The sequence below is a fragment of the Kogia breviceps genome, chromosome X (genome assembly GCF_026419965.1).
Source record: "Kogia breviceps isolate mKogBre1 chromosome X, mKogBre1 haplotype 1, whole genome shotgun sequence".
NCBI lineage: Eukaryota > Metazoa > Chordata > Mammalia > Artiodactyla > Physeteridae > Kogia > Kogia breviceps.
Genome location: NC_081330.1, coordinates 86,284,442 through 86,304,921, shown reverse-complemented (window position 1 = coordinate 86,304,921; position 20,480 = coordinate 86,284,442). Strand labels below are relative to the sequence as shown.

At 37.8% G+C, this 20,480-nt stretch overlaps 1 protein-coding gene across 1 annotated transcript; it reads left to right on the top strand.

The window, feature by feature from the left end:
* Positions 1-6,330: 6,330 nt before the first annotated feature.
* Positions 6,331-9,714, top strand: UBQLN2 (ubiquilin 2). The gene has a single exon (XM_059049758.2). The coding sequence runs from the start codon at positions 6,645-6,647 to the stop codon at positions 8,517-8,519; it is 1,875 nt and encodes a 624-aa protein (XP_058905741.1). The 5' UTR covers positions 6,331-6,644; the 3' UTR covers positions 8,520-9,714.
* The last annotated feature ends 10,766 nt before the right edge of the window (positions 9,715-20,480 follow it).

Sequence of the window (20,480 nt, the reverse complement as noted above, 5' to 3'; positions counted from 1 at the left end):
CTAATAAAGTGACACAAGTGTGTTCTTGGATTTTGTAACTCACCTCAGTGCTTCAGTGCTTCTACTCTTCAGGAGATAGAATGAGGGAAGGGACAGCTTGAACTCTTCCAGAAAAGGTGAAAACTCTCCAATGCCTATGGGACCAACTAGATAAGCAATTTAATAAAGTGGACTTGGTAGAGTCAGAACACATGCCTTGTCTAAAAGGGACAGCCACTACTCAGGTCCAGTCAAACTGTGGCCCTTCAAGTATATTAGTCTAATATAGCCATATCATCCAGTTTTAAAAGAAAAGCTTGAAATGTGGATTTATATGGGAAATTTGCCAAGTATTAGGTGTTGGCAGGCCAAAGCCAGTCCATAAGTTGCCAGTTTGTAATTCGTGTGCTAAAGTTTAAAGTGGGTATATAGCACCAGAATTTCTGAACATTCAAGAAAGTATGACTTGTTCATTCTTTTTTATATGCAAGCTAAATGAAAAATCAAGATTATTAGAAGATTACAGGTACTATAGAGTCAGAACAAGAATGATAGATGATTTGAATAACATCTCTAGAACATAATATATATCTGCCAGGTAGACTATCTTTGGTCTGATCCTTTACTGTTTTTTTGCTTTTGTTTCTGGTTTTTATTTTTTCAGTTATAGTTTAACTTACCAAGGGTAAATTTATTTCATTTGTTTTATTTCAGAAGAGAGGGTGTGTCAGAGCAATTGATGTCTCTATTGTGTATTTACTACAACTGTGAAATGTATGCATGTTAGTCCCAGTTTTGCTGATGAAGAAACTGAGATTCAGAAAAATGAAATGAACTGCACTAAGATCATACAGCCATAAGTGACCAAGCCAGAGTTGAAATCCTGGTCTTTTGGCTTAAGTCTAGGCTCTTGCCATTATACCACCCTGCTGTCTCTCTATTTCTGCTTGTATTATTTGCCCCTAGGTGCATCAGTAGGAGTGGGGAGCAACCATAGGATTTCCCTTAAATTCTGTAGATATACTCCATTTAATTAGTACAATCACTTCAAGACCCCAACAACAGAAATTACTTCCTCAGTATAAATTCCTAAAGAAGAATTACTCAGTAAAATTGTCTGCATGTTTTATTAAGCTTTCGATGTTTATTAGCAAATTGTCCTTCAGATAAGTTGAAACTACCAAGTAACCTAATTCCCAGTAGGAATGAGGTACTGTTTCCTCTAATAATAATAACAATAATATTATTCATATAGTGCTTACTATGAATGGGGCACTGTTCTAAGTGCTTGACATATGTTAATTTATTTGATTTCCAGAAAGCTCATTTCACAGATGACAAATATCAAGGCACAGAAAGGTTAAATTACTTGCCTAACATCATGTAGTGAACAAGTGGAAGTAGTGGAACCAGGATTTGAAGATAGGCAGTCTAGATTGACTATGTCAGGACTGAATATTATATTGTTCTCTTTAATTTAGTAGACAAAATATTTCAGTTATATTAATTTGTAATTTTTTATTTAAAGAAGATTATATTTTTTCTTTTTCTTTCCTCCCTCCCTTTTCCTTCCTTCCTTCCTGACCCTTTTTTCCCCTTTTGTGACATTAACATACTAGTTAATGTCTTCTGTCTATTTTTATTTTTCTCTTATGGTGTTCATTTTAAAAAACGATTTGTAAGAAGTGTGTTATGTCAAGAATATTAAGACTTCATGTGTTATAAATGTTGCAATTTCTTTTAGTTTGACTTTAACCTTTTAATTTTTATTGTATTTTTGACATATAGAAGTTTAAAAATCCTTAGGAAATCTGTCTATCTTTCCATTTATGTTTTTTTTGTTTGTTTTAGAAAGGCCATAACCAAACCTAGGTTATATAAATATTTGCTATAATAGATTTCTGCCAATTTTATGATTTCATTTTTTATCTAGAATTTATTTTGGCATTTAAAATGAAGATTCATGGATTCATGGAAAGTTTCAATCTTTCCACCTTTCCAACATGTTAGGGATTTATTGTGTTTCTCATGTCATTTTTGTCAGTTCAACGGTATTTGGTAAAGATAGGAGGTAAAAGCATAGGCTTAGTTGCCACCTTGAATAAGAAAGCTGATTTTGAAATATTTAATTATTTCATTTCTTATTTTTTTTCTTACAAGTTTCTTACGTGACCTGTCAAGGTTTTCTACTTCTTGAATATACTTTTGTCATGTACACCTTCCTAGAAAAGTAATACAGTGATCCAATTTTCGTTGTTATTAGCAAAGATTTGTACAAAGTCTTTTCTCATAATTCTCAGAAATATACCCTTTATCTGTGATTAAATCTACTCATGGAATTCTAGTTTTCATTCATTACCTTGTTGCTCCTTACTTAAGTTTCAGCTAATTAATGTTGTGCTTCTCACTAACAAAGACGTGTTCATTTAACTGCTGGAATGCTAATTTTATTTAGTTGTAATTTAAAACATTAAAGTGGATATATTTTAGAATAAAATGCAAAAAATAACATGATTTTCAAGATAATGTGCTTTTGGCCAAACTCCTTGAAACAGAGGATAGAATGGTGGTTACCAGGGGCTGGGGGATGAGGGGAATTGGGGAGATGTTGGTCAAAGGCTATGAACTTCCAGTTACGAGATGAATAAGTTCCAGGGATCTAATGTACAGCATGGTGATTACAGTTAATAATGCTGTATTGTATACTTGAAAGTTGCTAAGAGAATAGATCTTAAATGTTCTCACCACAAAAAAGAAAAGGTCGTTATGTGACCTGATAATGCTGCAATGGTAATCATTTTTCAATATATATATATATATCAAATCAATGGGCTGTACACCTTAAATTTACACAGTGTTATATGTCAACTATATCTCAATAAATCTGGGGTGGAGAGAGAAAACAATGGCCAAAATAACACTAAATCTCTATCTACTGAGCCCAAACTGTAGTCTTCCTCCACCTCCCATGGGGAGACCTCTTTGACAAAGTCTTTCAGTTTCTCAGAAATTACCCTCTATGGAAGAACTCAGGATGATTGCTGTTTATTGTTTTTTTTAAATTTATTTATTCATTCATTTATGTTTGGTTGTGTTGGGTCTTCGTTGCTTCGTGTGGGCTTTCTCTAGTTGTGGTGAGCAGCGGCTACTTTGTTGTGGTGTGCAGTCTTCTCATTGCGGTGGCTTCTCTTGTTGCGGAGCACGGGTTCTAGGTGTGTGGGATTCAGTACTTGCGGCGCACGGGCTTAGTTGATCCGTGGCATGTGGGATGTTCCTGAAGCAGGGATCGAACCCGTGTCCACTGCATTGGCAGGTGGATTCTTGACCATTGCACCACCAGGGATAAAGAGCTCACAGTAGGAAAAGAAATGTGCTTTTAGGAGAATTCAGGAAGAGGATGAGTGTGCTTTTGCCCGTGCTGTGTTCCTTGGTGAGACTTGTAAGAGAATCACCTAATTATAATGGTTTATCTATTTGACTTGTTCTTCAAAGACCTTCTTAGATTTTCTTAGCAAATTTCATTTTTTGAGTCTGTTAATTCATTAATGTTTGATTTTTATCATTTTGTAGCCATCATCCTGCTTCCCTCTTTTTTCTGTTGTCCTCTTTATTTGAATGCCTAATTAATTTTTCTCTCCCTATTCTTTGGTATTTAAGATCTTTGAGTGTATAAATTTGACTCTGAGCTCATTCACATAGTTAATCAAATACCACTAAATTGAAGCTTGATAAGAATGCAGATTCCTGAGCACCACTTATATTTTGGTAGGTTTGGAGTGGGGTCTAGTAATCTATTTTTGAATGAGATCCTCAGATCACATATAGGGAAATCCCATCATAATTATGAATGTTTATGTTTTCATTATCATTATTTTTATAAATTCACTCTAATAAGAACTTTGATTTGCACTTTGTCCCAAAAGTGTTTAATTCTGTTTTAATTTTCAAGTGGTTGAGTTTTTCATTCACAGTTTCATTATTAATATCTAGTTTTGTTCTACTGAGATCAAGAAAGATGACCTGTGATACTTTCTTAATTTTTTCTTTTTTGAGAAAATTAAAAATCTAAAAAAAATATAAAATAGTATTATAACAAATATTCATATCCCTACCACCTAGAATTAACTCTTGCTATTTTGCCGTATTGCTTCCATTTAAAAGAGAAAATATATTTTTAGAGATTTAATTAAATTTCCTTTTAATTACTGTCCTGTGTCCTATTTCATTTCCTCTTCCTCATGCGTGCAAATTTGGGATGAATTATTCTAGTATATTTTCAATAGCTTCACATACATATGAATGCATCTATAAACTCCATAGATTGTTTTGCTAATTAACTAGGTTTTTGAGATCTATATATATAAATATATTTAGATCTAGTTCATTCCTTTTATCTTCTGTATTCTAATAATCACATTAATCACACTATATTAATCCATCCCCCTATTGAGAGACATCATATACCTATATATTTTTTCTTATCTTGAGATTTACTAAAGCATTTGTGGCCTAAATGCTATTAAATGTTGGCTGGATACTTGGGGGAAAAGGTACTTTTTTGCATGGTATACCAGAATTAGAAATTTATACATAAATTTGAAATTATTCATTCTCTTATTCAAGGGCTAGATCTTTATTTCTCCTACTTAATCTGTAACTAAATTAGATACATGTGTTAACAGCTGCCACCACTATTGTGTGCCTGTCAATTTCTACCTATAATTTCTCACCAAAATACCTTCTCATTTTAAAAAATTGTAAAAATGCAGTGCATACTTATAAAAGCCATCAGAAATTTTTAAATTTTATTTTTTAAAAAGGAACAGGGGACTCCCCTGTTGGTACAGTGGTTAAGAATCTGCCTGCCAGTGCAGGGAACACGAGTTCGATTCCTGGTCTGAGAAGATTCCACATGCTGAGGAGCAACTAAGCCCTGTGCCACAACTACTGAGCCTGCGCTCTAGAGCCTGTGTGCCACAAGTACTGAGCCGCGTGCCACAACTACTGAAACCCATGCGCCTAGAGCCCGTACTTCACAAGAGAAGCCACTGCAATGAGAAGCCCGTGCACCACAACGAAGAGTAGCCCCCGCTCGCCGCAACTAGAGAAAGCCCTCGTGCAGCAACGAAGACCCAACTCAGCAGGAAAAAAAAGGAACAGTTATTCATAATTTTTGCACCAAGTAATAACCACCATTAACATGCTTGTATATAGTGTTCCAGGTTTCTTTTTATACATACACATACATTGTCTTTAAAGACAGTTTACACATACAAAGTGTTTATAAAAAATAGTTTTAACATAAAAATATACTTACTGTATTTTTTGGTATTGAAACATGTGATTGTATAATTTCTAACTCTATGGAAATATATAAAACTGAAAGTGAAAATACTCTGTAATTTCCCTGTAACTACCATTTATTTCATGTACACTTTTTATCATACAAATTAACCACCCATTTCTTAAACAGTGAATTTTTTTTTTGTATGGTAATATCATAATATATATGACCAATCCTGTGTAGAGACACTGATTATCTTTTAAAATAATTTTTTAAATGCTGCAGTGCATGTACATTTTATACATATGTATTTTTGTGTCCTTATCCAATTATTTTCATAGGTGAGGTCTCTAAATGAGGCATTTCCAAGTAAAGGTGGAAATATTTTAAATGTTTATATATATGTTAAAATTGCCTTAAGATAACAACTTACACTTCAATTGGCATGACAGTTCATTTTCTCAGCTCTCTCTCAATGATAAGGTTTATTATTATTTTTCATCTTTGCCAATATAAGACAGAAGAAGAATCTCATTGTTTTAATTTGAAATTCTTTGATTGCTAGTGAGCTTAATCATCCTTTTATATGCCCATTGGCCACTTGCACTTCTTTTGTAAAATGCAGGCTCTTGCCCAGTCCTCTTCCCTTCCCCCAAGGGGGGGGTGTTCATCTTTTCCTTTTTGCTTTGTCAGAGTTCTTTGGTTCTCATTTTTGATCTTTTACTTCAGGTCGCTTTGATTCAGGCTTTCATCTTTTCACTTCACTGCCTGATGGAATATATATATATATATATATATATATATATATATATATATATATATATATTAATGTCCTTTATAGAAGCTGGTTCCCTTTCCTCTCTTCCTCCTTCCTTCCCTCTCTTTTCTCTTGTCTTCTGTTGTCCCTTTGTTTCTTTCTCTCTGTTTCTCTCTCTCTCCCTCATCTTTTTTTTTTTTCAGTACATAAGTTTTTAATTTTGACCGAGTCGACTCTATCATCCTGGGCCTGGCGCCGCGTCAGCAGAGGGGGGCGGGGAGGCGAGCGCGGAACTGGGGGAGGGGAAGGGGCGGGGAGGAGCGGGCTGAGCGGCTGCGCGAGCTGCTGGGAGACCGCGCGGTGGGATCACACGGCGGCGGCGGCGGCGGCGGCCCAGAGACCTGAGCGGCGAGACCTCGGCCCGCGGCCTACTCGGAGCCCTCTCTCCACCAGAGGACCAGGGATCCGCAGTCTTCAACACAGAGGTACCGTGCTCCGCGCTCCCCGCCCAGCCCGGCCCAGCCTGCTGCGGCGGTGCCTCCTTCCTTCCTTCTTCCCTCGCTCTCTCTCTCGCCCGCCCGCCCGCCCGCGCCTTCCCTGTCTGCCTGCGTCACTGCGGCCGCCATGGCTGAGAACGGCGAGAGCAGCGGCCCCCCGCGCCCCTCCCGCGGTTCTGCTGCGGCCCAAGGCCCTGCCTCTGCCCCGGCGGAGCCCAAAATTATCAAAGTCACTGTGAAGACCCCCAAAGAGAAAGAGGAGTTCGCAGTGCCCGAGAACAGCTCAGTCCAGCAGTTTAAGGAAGCGATTTCGAAACGCTTCAAATCCCAAACGGATCAGCTAGTGCTGATTTTTGCCGGAAAAATCTTAAAAGATCAAGATACCTTGATTCAGCATGGCATCCATGATGGACTGACTGTTCATCTTGTCATCAAAAGCCAGAACCGACCTCAGGGCCAGTCCACCCAGCCTAGTAATGCCGCGGGAACTAATACTACCACCGCGTCGACTCCCAGGAGTAACTCCACACCTGTTTCCACAAATAGCAACCCGTTTGGGTTGGGGAGCCTGGGAGGACTTGCAGGCCTTAGCAGCCTGGGCTTGAGCTCGACCAACTTCTCTGAGCTCCAGAACCAGATGCAGCAGCAGCTCCTGTCCAGCCCTGAGATGATGATCCAAATCATGGAAAATCCCTTTGTTCAGAGCATGCTTTCGAATCCTGATCTGATGAGGCAGCTCATTATGGCCAATCCACAGATGCAACAATTGATTCAGAGAAACCCAGAAATCAGTCACCTGCTCAACAACCCAGATATAATGAGGCAGACCCTCGAAATCGCCAGGAATCCAGCTATGATGCAAGAAATGATGAGAAATCAAGACCTGGCTCTCAGCAATCTTGAAAGCATCCCAGGTGGCTACAATGCTTTACGGCGCATGTACACTGACATTCAAGAACCCATGCTGAATGCCGCACAAGAGCAGTTTGGGGGTAATCCGTTTGCCTCAGTGGGGAGCAGTTCCTCCTCTGGGGAAGGTACACAGCCTTCCCGCACAGAAAATCGCGATCCACTACCCAATCCATGGGCGCCACCACCGGCTACCCAGAGTTCTGCGACCACCAGCACAACAACGAGCAGTGGCAGTGGATCTGGCACTAGCTCTAGCAGTGCTACGGGGAACACAGTGGCTGCAGCTAATTATGTCGCCAGCATCTTCAGCACCCCAGGAATGCAGAGCTTGCTGCAACAGATAACTGAAAACCCCCAGCTGATCCAGAATATGCTGTCTGCACCCTATATGAGAAGCATGATGCAGTCGTTGACCCAGAATCCAGATTTGGCTGCACAGATGATGCTGAATAGCCCTGTGTTTACTGCAAATCCTCAGCTGCAGGAGCAGATGCGTCCACAGCTCCCTGCTTTCCTGCAGCAGATGCAAAATCCAGACACACTCTCAGCCATGTCAAACCCAAGAGCAATGCAGGCTTTAATGCAGATCCAGCAGGGGCTACAGACATTAGCCACTGAAGCACCTGGCCTCATTCCAAGCTTCACTCCAGGTGTGGGGGTGGGGGTGCTGGGAACGGCTATAGGCCCTGTAGGCCCAGTCACACCCATAGGCCCCATTGGCCCCATAGTCCCGTTTACTCCCATAGGCCCCATTGGACCCATAGGACCCACTGGCCCTGCAGGTCCCCCTGGCTCCACTGGCTCAGGCGCCCCCCCTGGGCCCCCTGTATCTAGCTCTGCACCCAGTGAAACTACGAGCCCAACATCGGAATCTGGACCCAACCAGCAGTTCATTCAGCAAATGGTGCAGGCTCTGGCTGGAGCAAATCCTCCGCAGCTGCCGAATCCAGAAGTCAGATTTCAACAACAACTGGAACAGCTCAACGCAATGGGGTTCTTAAACCGGGAAGCAAACTTGCAGGCTCTAATAGCAACAGGAGGCGACATCAATGCAGCCATTGAGAGGCTGCTGGGTTCTCAGCCATCATAATTACATTTCTGTACCTTGAAAAAATGTATCTTATTTTTGATAATGGCTCTTAAATCTTTAAACACACATAATTTTACTTTACTTTCACTTTGATTCTTTTAAATCTGTCTAGTTATAAATTTAATATGCATTTTAAGGTGGAGTCCTTTCCTCCCTCTTTGTTTCCTCCCTCCTTCCCATCCTTCCCTCCTCCCTTCCCTCCTCCCTTCCCTCCTCCCTCCCCCACTCCCTCCCCCACTCCCTCCCTCCTTCCCTCTGTCCCTCCCTCCCTTCCTTCCTTCCTTCCTTCCTTCTCTGTTTTGAATTGTGGGAATCAATGCCGTTTCACTCAAAGGTGTTGCATGCAAACACTTCTGCTTTTATTGTGATTTTTGGAAACAGGTATCAACCTTTACAGTTGGGTGAACCAGTTTTGTCCTACAGATGTCCAATTTATTTGCATTTTAAACATTATCCTATGATAGTAATTAAATGTAGAATGAAAATATTAAAAACATAAGTTAATTGAAGCTCTCTAATTTGTGGTACAGTATTGCTTATTGTGACTTTGGCATGTATTTTTGCTAGCAAAATGCTGTAAGATTTATACTATTTGATCTTTTTTGCTATATTTATACACAGTACAGCAAGCACAATTGGAACTGTACATCTAGAAATATTACAACAGAATCTCTGAGCAGAATATGTATAACCAAAATGAGAAAGATACAAGAAATATTTCTGGAGCTCGGTATATCTCACAATTTTGTAGAATCTTACAGCATCTTTGATAAACTTCTCAGTGGAAATGTTGGCTAGGCAAGTTCAGTTAAAATATAGTAGAAATGTTTATCCTGGTATCTCTACGTATACATTTAATTGTACAGAAAACTTACAGTGTGACATTGTGTCAACATTTGCAAATTGATTGTATATGATCTTAATCTTAGTGCAGCCTGAAGGATCAGTATAGTAATGCCAGGAAAGTGCTTTTTTTAAGACTTCCTTCTCAGCTTCTCCGGTAAAGAGACCCTAATACGCATTTTGATTTGTAATTGGAAATGTAACTTTCACTGAAAATGTCATGTGACGTTTGCATTACTTTTAACTGCTGTGTATAAAGGAAACTGTATCTTTTGACTCTATCAGTTATTTCTCTTGTGCACAGGGAAAAATGCATTAAAAATGACTAAAAAAATAAAAAAAATTAAAAATGGATAAATCTTTTCCTTTTTGCCTTCTGGCCCTAGGATCATGTTTAGAAGGATTGCCAACCCCAAGATTATATAAATCTTATCCTGTATTTCTCTAATTTTGATGGTTTTGTTTTTTAAAGAAAGTTCCCTTGCCCTGTCTGGAATTATTTTGATGTTTAGATTTAGGTATTCTAACTTTTTTTCCCCCCAAAGGGTAGATAGTTGTTACCTGGTTTTTATCTCATTGTCCTCATCCTCCCCTCCATTTGAAATGTCATACATATATATATATATATATATATATATATATATATATATATATATATATATATATACTTTATTCTGTGTTTGAATTCTCTTTAGTACCACTGAACATTGTAGCCCCAGTACACCAACCTGTAGTTATTGAGTTAGAAATGACTTCATATCTCTTAGGGCAAGTCCTCCTTTTGATCTTTTTTATTTTTATTTTTCACAATTTTCTAATGATTCCGACATGTTTATTTTACCAGATGAACTTTACAGTTATTAGATTTCCCTTCCCCCCAAAAAAAAATAAATTGGGAATTTGATTAGGATTGTCTTAAATTGATACAATAGTGGGAAGTACAGAATTACAGTGCCCTCCAGAAACATGATATATTGCCTCATTTTTAAATAGCTTTTACATCCTTCAAGAGAGTTTTATTTAAGTCTCATATAATTTGTAATAAATGTATTCCTAGGTAATACCGATATATGGGAAACAATACTGCAATTGGGAGCTCTTATTCAGTGTGTTACCTATGTGGTCATTTTTGCTATATAAGGGAAGAATGTATTTTCATAGATTAATTTTAAGTTGGCAGTTTACTGGAATCTATTAAATTCAGAGACATTCAGTTGATCCTTCTGAGTTTTTCCTGGTAAGAAGTCATATCAATGAGAAGTTATGATGATAGGTTATTTTCAGAATTTATAACATAGGTTCTGATGGCATGGGTTAAACAATTCCAGAATAGTGCTAAAGAAGAAAAGTGGCAGTGACATTCTTGTATTGTTTCTCATTTTAACCAGACTATGTTTGCTGCAGCAATTCTAAATTGCATTTTTGAAAAACCATTCCTCTGGGAGACGGTCAAATAAGTTTGCAAAATGCTGTATACTATAGCCCCTCTTGGAGAGTCATTAGGCAGTAAATTTTGACTAGTATTATTTTTTTTTAAGGAGTATGTTCTTTAAAAGAGTAAAAACTATTTAATCTTATCTAACTCAGCATTTCCTAAACTTATTTGAGTAAAGAACAACTTTTTTTCCCCGTTTAAACACCCTAATAACATTTGGCATATCAATGTTCCTCAGAACATCAAGTTAGGAAACGGTGATTTATTATTTCACTGCTGTGTGGTGCTGAGTGTTTACGACAATTACAATAGCAAAGTCTGCCATAATAAATATAAGAATTTTTATGACATGAAAGATTTTATATGAAAATCAACATAAAAATAAGCCAGTAACATAGAAAATAGCAAGAAATCAATAGCTATAGGAAAAACTGGATGTTTTCTGAGGCCTGGCTCAGACAATTTAACAGGTACATTTCTTTCAGGCATTCAAGGAACAGAGAATTCCTTAATTACCCTTGCCAGATGTTTCTCTACCTTTTCATACATTTTGTTTTCTCCCTGAAAAGGTCCAAGTCTTTAATTTATTATTTCTACTTTTTGGTTGTATTTTTGCTTTCCAGTTAATTAATTTTTGTTTATAACTTTATTTACCCTTTTAAAAAATTTTTAAAACTGTTCATCTCTTACATGATATAATTTCCTCTTATTATCTTGCAAGTTCTTTTCATAGGCTCTGTTTTTGTTTTGGGTTTTATCTACTATTAATTCACAATTTATCCATTTATTCATCGTTGAATAAGAAGGGCATATCCTAACCTGCTATCTCTCTCCCTCCAATAAGAGTGGGGTAATTCTTTTATGCTGTCACTGTTTACTTGGTTGTCATCCCCTCTCTAAGCTTACACTAGATGGCTAGATGGTGTAAGTTTATATTACTGGCTCTGTGAGCCAGCAGGATGAGGTAGTGGGGAGGGAGCTAGGGCCAGGGGCAATCCCAGCAGGAGATGTTCACCACAAGTTGGCTTTCTTCATTTGCTCTTTTGGCCTCTACTTCAGGTATGTGATATCATATATACTCGCCACTTGTGTGTGGCCAGTGTATGGGCGGGTTGGATATAAAACATTGAAATAAGTCCTGCTTGTTTATTAATGAGGACTAATATCAAGTTGAGACCATCATATTTATTGAGACTATGGTCAGAGACGCTGAGCTTGCCTTCTGAGAAGGGGCAGCCTGCTCCAAAGTCTGTTGATGTGCAATGTCAAAATAGCAACAAATGGAGTAATTCCTGTCAGGGCCTAGCCCAGGGATTTGGGTTAAGGTATCAGGAGAGCCCTTTGGCCTGTGTTTCATGTTCACAAAACTCAAATTCAGAATTTTAACATTATTCTCAAATGAATTGATTACTCCAGCCACACAGCTAGACTGAGCTGATTGAAAATGTTCATAATACAGCTTAATTTAGTAAATGTAAACTTCTAAAACTATGTGGCAATTTTGATATTTCCAATTTGTATTATTTTATTTTAAAAATGTATTGGGAGGCTTAGATGAAAAACGTTACTCAGGCTTACCTCAATTTATGAGAGGTTCTCATCTCAGTCTTTCACTGCCTGCTCCCACCTTCAGTCCTTGTTCCTTTAAGCTAGATGGTATTAGTGCTTTTCTGCCAGGATTTTCTTGATTTGTCAGTATATCACAGAACTTCAGATTGGTGATGTCTTTCAATATGGCCCCATCAGCATCATGTCTTACAGAATCCTTGACAATTCTAATGCCCTCATTGTTTGTACAGGTTTTGCTCAATTTTTGTTTCCCTGTGGTCATTTCTATTGTTTTGTGGGAGGAAGGGCAAAAATTGGGGACCCTTTCCAATGCTACCATCTTCCCAGAAATCTGTTAGGAAACTTAGGGGAAAAACAATTTTCTAAAACTAGAAAGGAAAAAAATGATTTGGATTATGATTTCAGATAACAGACTGAAGCCACCCAAAGAGCAACTTCATCAGGTGGTATACATTCTTACCAAGGCTTTGGACATTATGATAATGGGTAAGCACCATTGCCAAAAGCTATTCTAAACTAGCAAACTCCAAAGGTTGGGTAAGCCACTCTCAAATAAGGAACTGTTTGTCCTGACATACATAGGCAACATTATTCATCAAATGGATATGTATTGAAGCATATAGCTAGCTAGCTTCAGCTGTACTGAGGTATCGAAACACAGATTTGGGTTCCCTAAGTACTATCAAAATTCAACTTCAGAACTTCTTAGCCCAATGTGTAGATTAGCAAATTTAAGGTAATTTCAGGAAAGATGCTTTAATTTATTATTAAAAGAATAGTTGATGAGCATGAAAGAAAAAGACATGATTACTCAGCTCTAGCTTGGATTTCACAATATTGTTTCTGTTAGATTGGGATGTTCATAATAGCTAATGTATTCATGGTTATGTTCAATTTTCATAGCAGCCCTATAAGGTAGTACTACTATTATCTTCCCCTAATATCTTCCTACTAATATCTACTACTGTTATCTAGTTTACAGATAAGGAAATAAACTAACATTAATTTTCTGGGGTCACACTGCTATTAAGTGGCAGAGTCAAAATTTGAACCCAATTCTGAGATTCCAGAGTGTGTGCTTAACCAGTTCACTCTTCTGCTTCCCCCTGAATCTATTAAACTATACTGGTCTATTTATAATAGAGATTTTATAATAAATTATATACTAACTTGCCTCCTCAGTGTTGTTGTGGAGATACATTAGCTGTTGTTAAATGAATGCATCTCTGCTGCTGTTCACTCTGGTGCAGCTCCCATAAAAATGCATATGTGAGAATTAGCTTTGTCATAATCAAAACTGCAATTTGGTGGTTTGGCTTTCTGACTTGTGAGTTATGGCTAATATTTGAAACTGTCCTTCAGTACATCTGTCCACAGTGTCCTAATACATACAGTATGCCTCCAAGTTGGCAATCACATGGGCCACTTGTGCTTCAGCTGCTCTGGAGGATGCCTGCATTTTGTTGAGCTGCCTCCCAGAGACCTCAGAAGGCAGTAAACATTGTGTACCTCACCATGGTATTTGGCAGTTTCTCAAAATGCCCTTAAGAATAAAAATGGAGTAACATGAGCTGGATAATAACAGGCCAGTAGATGGGTTAGTAAGTTGAATTGACAGTGTCAAATGATGTGTCAATATAAACAAGCGGTTTCTAACCTCAGTTCTGTCTCATTGAAGTTATTTTTCAATAACTAGTATGAAAATATAAAATAGCTTGCCCGTCCCATGGCAAATAGTATAGCATTAGAAGGCAGAATAAATGCACTGGATGTCACTAACAAGATCCAAAAGTCCTTAGTAGATCGAAGAAAAACTATAGCCAAATCTAGCAGGATTAAATTGAATAGGATAAAATGTAAAGTCTTGTATCAAAAATTCAGTTACTAAAGGAAAGGGGTTATGTGGCTTAAAAATAGCATTTGTGAGAAAGACTTAGTGATTTTAATTTACTATAAGTTTAACATGAGCCCACCATGTGAGATTATAGTGCATACAGGTGTAATAAAGTCTTAGGCTGCATTAATAGAGGCATGGTGTCCAGCACAGAGAAGTCCTTCATAATGGTATTTTCTGTACTTGATCGTTTATGTTAGGAGATTTGGATCATTTCAGAACACCACAATTAAGATGGACACAGACAACTGGAAAGTGACCAAGATGGTAACTCATTTACAAATAGACACAGAACAATTATTAAAAGGATCAAGAATGTTTTAGTCTAAAGAGGGCCTTGTCAGAAGAGGCGTAACATTTACTTGGGTAGTTTCAGCGGGCAAATCAATTTAAATTTTACAGGAAGTCAGAATTTTGGCTTACTGTTAGGAGCTTTCTAGCAATAAACTGAAGATACCCTTGTCACTGGAGCTGTTTAAAAGGAAGCCCATTAGACAGAAACATTAAAGAATGAATTAGAAGACTTTCAAGTTTCCTTCCAAAGCTAATATTCTCCCAAATGGACTTTTCAGCTTCTCACTGAAGTTGCAAGGTCTGGGGTCAAAGTTGTTCCAGAATGAAGTCATGTTACAGACTTCTGCATTTCTTACTTTAATAAATAGCAAATCAGAAGTAGACTGCTACCTTTGTTGACATAACATCTAGATAAACTCATTGTTTTATTTCATGATGGTACACATGGGAAAAGGACTCAAACAAGATTTTAAACTGAATGTCAGAAAGGCTGAGAGCTTGGGAGGAGGAAATAGGAGCAGATGCCTGAGGTCAAAGGACTCTAGTTTGAGAATGAAGGTTACAGTGCTATTCTGACCTCCTGTTTCTCTTGATAATATTCTCCTCCCCCTAGCATTCACCATGGTGATGTGAGGAAGCTGAAACTAAAAGTGGTATGTAAGATGTAAAGTTATAGCAGTGTGTGTGTGTGTGTGTGTGTGTGTGTGTGTGTGAATGTATGTGTGTATATATATATATATATATATATATATATATATGTATATGTATATATTGGGTCGGCCAATAAGTTCCTTCAGGTTTTTCATAACATCTAATGGAAAACCTGAACGAACTTTTTGGCTGACCCAATATATACATATATGTATATATGTACGTATATATATACATATATATATATATATATATATATATATATATAATTCCGTACATAATTATTTACTTAGGGTGATCCTTTTGGAGCAAAAAAAAAGTTTGTACTGTGCTTAACATGATACCTTGGGTTTCATTACATCAAATACATGACGTTAATATTTTTGAGTCATTATGCTTTGTATTCCTTATAAGTTACCCTGGGACTCCAAAGGGTTTGGAAAAGAGCATCCTCGTACTGGGTCCAGGCTGAAACACATCACTTTCCTTATTTGAGAAATGTAAACTGAACCTCCAATGTGTGTGTATATGTGTGTGTAAAACTTTGTTTTTCCAGCTAAATATAGGTCCCCTCCATATACACTTATACTAATGAACCACCCTGATACATTCCCCATGTAGATGTTTCCCTTCTCCATGAGCCTTCACCTGGATTAACCACATATTATGTGACCAGAGGCTATAGGAAAATTGTCTTGGCTTTCTTGCTTTACTCACACCCCTGCTTCCATTTCTGGATATATTCCTATGTCTAGATGGCTTTAGGCAGTTTGACTTATTTTTATTTTTTTAGCATCTTTATTGGAGTATAATTGCTTTACATTGATGTGTTAGTTTCTGCTGTATAACAAAGTGAATCAGGTATATGTATACATATATCCCCATATCTCCTCCCTCTTGCACCTCCCTCCCTCCCACCCTCCCTATCCCACCCGTCTAGGTGGACACAAAGCACTGAGATGATCTCCCTGTGCTATGTACCTGCTTCCCACTAGTTATGTATTTCGCATTTCGCAGTGTATATATGTCAGTGCTTCTCTCTCACTTCGTCCGAACTTACCCTTCGCCCTCCACGTGTCCCCAAGTACATTCTCTACGTCTGCGTCTTTATTCCTAACCTTCCCATAGGTTCCTCAGAACCATATTTTTTTAAGATTCCATATATATGTGTTACCATATGGTATTTGTTTTTCTGTTTCTGACTTACTTCACTCTGTATGACAGATCCTGGGTCCATCCACCTCACTACAAATAACTCAATTTCATTTTTTATGCTGAGTAATATTCCATTATGTATATGTGCCACATCTTCTTTATCCATTCATCGGTCGATGGACAACTAGGTTGCTTCCAAGTCCTGGCTATTGTAAATAGAGCTGCAGTGAACATTGTGGTACATGACTCTTTTTGAATTATGGTTTTCTCAGTGTATATGCCCAGTAGTGGGATTGCTGGGTCGTATGGTAGTTCTATTTTTAGATTTTGAGGAAGCTCCATACTGTTCTCCATAGTGGCTGTATCAATTTACATTCCCACAAACAGTGCAAGAGGGTTCCCTTTTCTCCACACCCTCTCCAGCACTTATTGTTTGTAGATTTTTGGATGATGGCCATTTTGACCAGTGTGAGGTTATACCTCATTGTGCTTTTGATTTGCATTTCTCTAATGACTACTGATGTTAAGCATCCTTTCATGTGTTTTTTGGCAATCTGTATATCTTCTTTGGAGAATTTTTGTTTAGGTCTTCTGCCCATATGTGAATTGGGTTGTTTGTTTTCTGATATTGAGCTGCATGAGCTGCTTGTTAATTTTGGAGACTAATCCTTTGTCAGTTGCTTCATTTGGAAATATTTTCTCCCATTCTGAGGGTTGTGTTTTCGTCCTGTTTATGGTTTCCTTTGCTGTGCAAGAGCTTTGAAGTTTCATTAGGTCCCACTTGTTTGGTTTTGTTTTTACTTCCATTTCTCTAGGAGGTGGGTCAAAAGGATCTTGCTATGATTTGTGTCATACAGTGTTCTCACTATGTTTTCCTCTAAGAGTTTTATAGTGTCTGGCCTTACATTGAGGTCTTTAATCCATTTTTAGTTTATTTTTGTGTATTGTGTTAGGGAGTGTTCTAATTTCATTCTTTTACATGTAGCTGTCCACTTTTCCCAGCACCACTTATTGAAGAGGCTGTCTTTTCTCCATTGTATATTCTTGCCTTTTTTATCAAAGATAAGGTGACCATATGTGCGTGGGTTTATCTCTGGGCTTTCTATCCTGTTCCATTGATCTATGTTTCTGTTTTTGCACCAGTACCATAGTATCTTGATTCCTTTACCTTTGTAGTGTAATCTGAAGTCAAGGAGGCTGATTCCTCCAGCTCCATTTTTCTTTCACAATATTTCTTTGACTATTCAGGTTTTTTTGTGTTTCAATACAAATTTGTTTTTGTTGTACTTCTGTGAAAAATGCCATTGGTAGTTTGATAAGGATTGCATTGAATCTGTAGATTGCTTTGGGTAGTATAGTCATTTTCATAATGTAGATTCTTCCAATCCAAGAACATGGTGTATCTCTCCACCTGTTTGTATTCTCTTTAATTTCTTTCATCAGTTTCTTCTGGATTTCTGCATAAAGGTCTTTTGTCTCCTTTGGTAGGTTTATTCCTAGGTATTTTATTCTTTTTGATGCATTGTTAGATGGGAGTGTTTCCTTAATTTCTCTTTCAGATTTTTCATCATTATTGTATAGGAAAGCAAGAGATTTCTGTGCATTAATTTTATATCCTGCTACTTTACCAAAGTCATTGATTAGCTCTAGTAGTTTTCTGGTCGTATCTTTAGGATTCTCTACGTATAGTATCATGTCATCTGCAAACAGTGACACTTTTCTTTCTGATTTAGATTCCTTTTATCTCCTTTTCTTCTCTGATTGCCGTGGCTACAACTTCCAAAACTATGTTGAATAACAGTGGTAGGAGTGGACAACCTTGTCTTGTTCCTGATCTTAGAGGAAATAGTTTCAGTTTTTCAACATTGAGAACGATGTTGGCTTGTGGTTTTGTCATATATGGCCTTTCTGATATTGAAGTAGGCTCTGTCTACGCTCACTTTCTGGATGATTTCTTATCATAAATGGGTGTTGAATTTTGTCAAAAGCTTTTTATGCATCTATTGAGATTATGAAATGCTTTTTATCCTTGAATTTGTTAATACGTTATATCACATTGACTGATTTGCACTTATTCAAGAATCTTTGCATTACTGGGATAAACCCCATTTGATCATGGTGTATGATCCTTTTAATGTGCTTTTGCATTCTGTTTGCTACTATTTTGTTGAGGATTTTGGTGCCTATGTTCATCAGTGATATTTGCCTGTAGTTTTCCTTCTTTGAGAAATCTTTTTCTCGTTTTGGGATTGGGGTGATGGTGGCCTCGTAGAATAAGTTTGGGAGTGATCCTCGCTCTGCTATATTTTGGAAGACTTTGAGAAAGATACGTGTTAGCTCTTGCTAACACATATATATGTTGGAAGAATTTTTTAAATTTTTTTTTGCGTTATGCGGGCCTCTCATTGTTGTCGCCTTCTCCCATTGCAGAGCACAGGCTCCGGAATTGCCGGCTGAGTGGCCATGGCTCGGCCCAGCCGCTCCACGGCATGTGGGATCTTCCCGGACCAGGGCACGAACCCGTGTCCCCTGCATTGGCAGGCGGACTCTCAACCACTGCGCCACCAGGGAAGCCCTGTTGGAAGATTTTTTTTTAATTATTATTATTATTATTAACATCTTTATTTGAGTATAACTGTTTTACAATAGTGTGTTAGTTTCTCCTTTACAACAAAGTGAATCAGTTATACATATACATATGTTCCCATATCTCTTCCCTCTTTTGTCACCCTCCCACCCACCCTCCCTACCCCACCCCTCTAGGTGGTCACAAAGCACAGAGGTGAACTCCCTGTGCTACGCGGCAGCTTCCCACTAGCTATCTAATTTACTTTTGGTAGTGTGTATATGTCCCTGCCACTCTCTCACATCGTCACTGCTTACCTTTCCCCCTCCCCATATCCTCAAGTCCATGCTCTAGTAGGTCTGTGTTTTATTCCCATCCTACCACTAATCTCTTCATGACATTTTTTTTTCTTAGATTACATATATATGTGTTAGCATACAGTATTTGTTTTACTCCTTCTGACTTACTTCACTCTGTATGACAGACTCGAGGTCCATCCACCTCATTACAAATAACTCAGTTTCATTTCTTTTTATGGCTGAGTAATATTCCATTGTATGTATGTGCCACAGCTTCTTTATCCATTCATCTGTTGATGGACATTTAGGTTGCTTCCATGTCCTGGCTATCATAAATACAGTTGTAATGAACATTTTGCTACATGACTCTTTTTGAATTATGGTTTTCTCAGGCTATATGCCCACTACTGGGATTGCAGGGTCATATGGTGATTTATTTGTACTTTTGTAAGGAACCTCCATACTGTTCTCCATAGTGGCTGTATCAATTTACATTCCCACCAGCAGTGCAAGAGTGTTCACTTTTCTGCACACCCTCTCCAGCATTTACTGTTTCTAGAGTTTTTGATGATGGCCAATCTGACTGGTGTGAGATGATATCTCATTGTAGTTTTGATTTGCATTTCTCTAATGATTAATGATGTTGAGCATTCTTTCATGTGTTTGTTGGCAATCTGTATATCTTCTTTGGAGAAATGTCTATTTAGTTCTTCTGCCCATTTTTGGATTGGGTTGTTTGCTTTTTTGTTATTGAGCTGCATGAGTTGCTTATAAACTTTGGATATTAATCCTTTGTCAGTTGCTTCATTTGCAAATATTTTCTCCCTTCTGAGCGTTGTCTTTTGGTCTTGTTTATGGTATCCTTTGCTGTACAAAAGCTTTTAAGTTTCATTACATCCCATTTGTTTATTTTTGTTTTAATTTCCATTTCTCTAGGAGATGGGTCAAAAAGGATCTTGCTGTGGTTTATGTTATAGAGTGTTCTGCCTATGTTTTCCTCTAAGAGTTTGATACAGTCTGGCTTTACATTGAGCTCTTTAATCCATTTTGAGTTTATTTTTGTGTGTGGTGTTAGGGAGTGTTCTAATTTCATACGTTTACAGGTAGCTGTCCAGTTTTCCCAGCACCACTTATTGAAGAGGCTGTCTTTTCTCCACTGTGTTTCCTTCCCTCCTTTATCAAAGATAAGGTGACCATATGTGTGTGGGTTTATCTCTGGGCTTTCTATCCTGTTCCATTGATCTATATTTCTGTT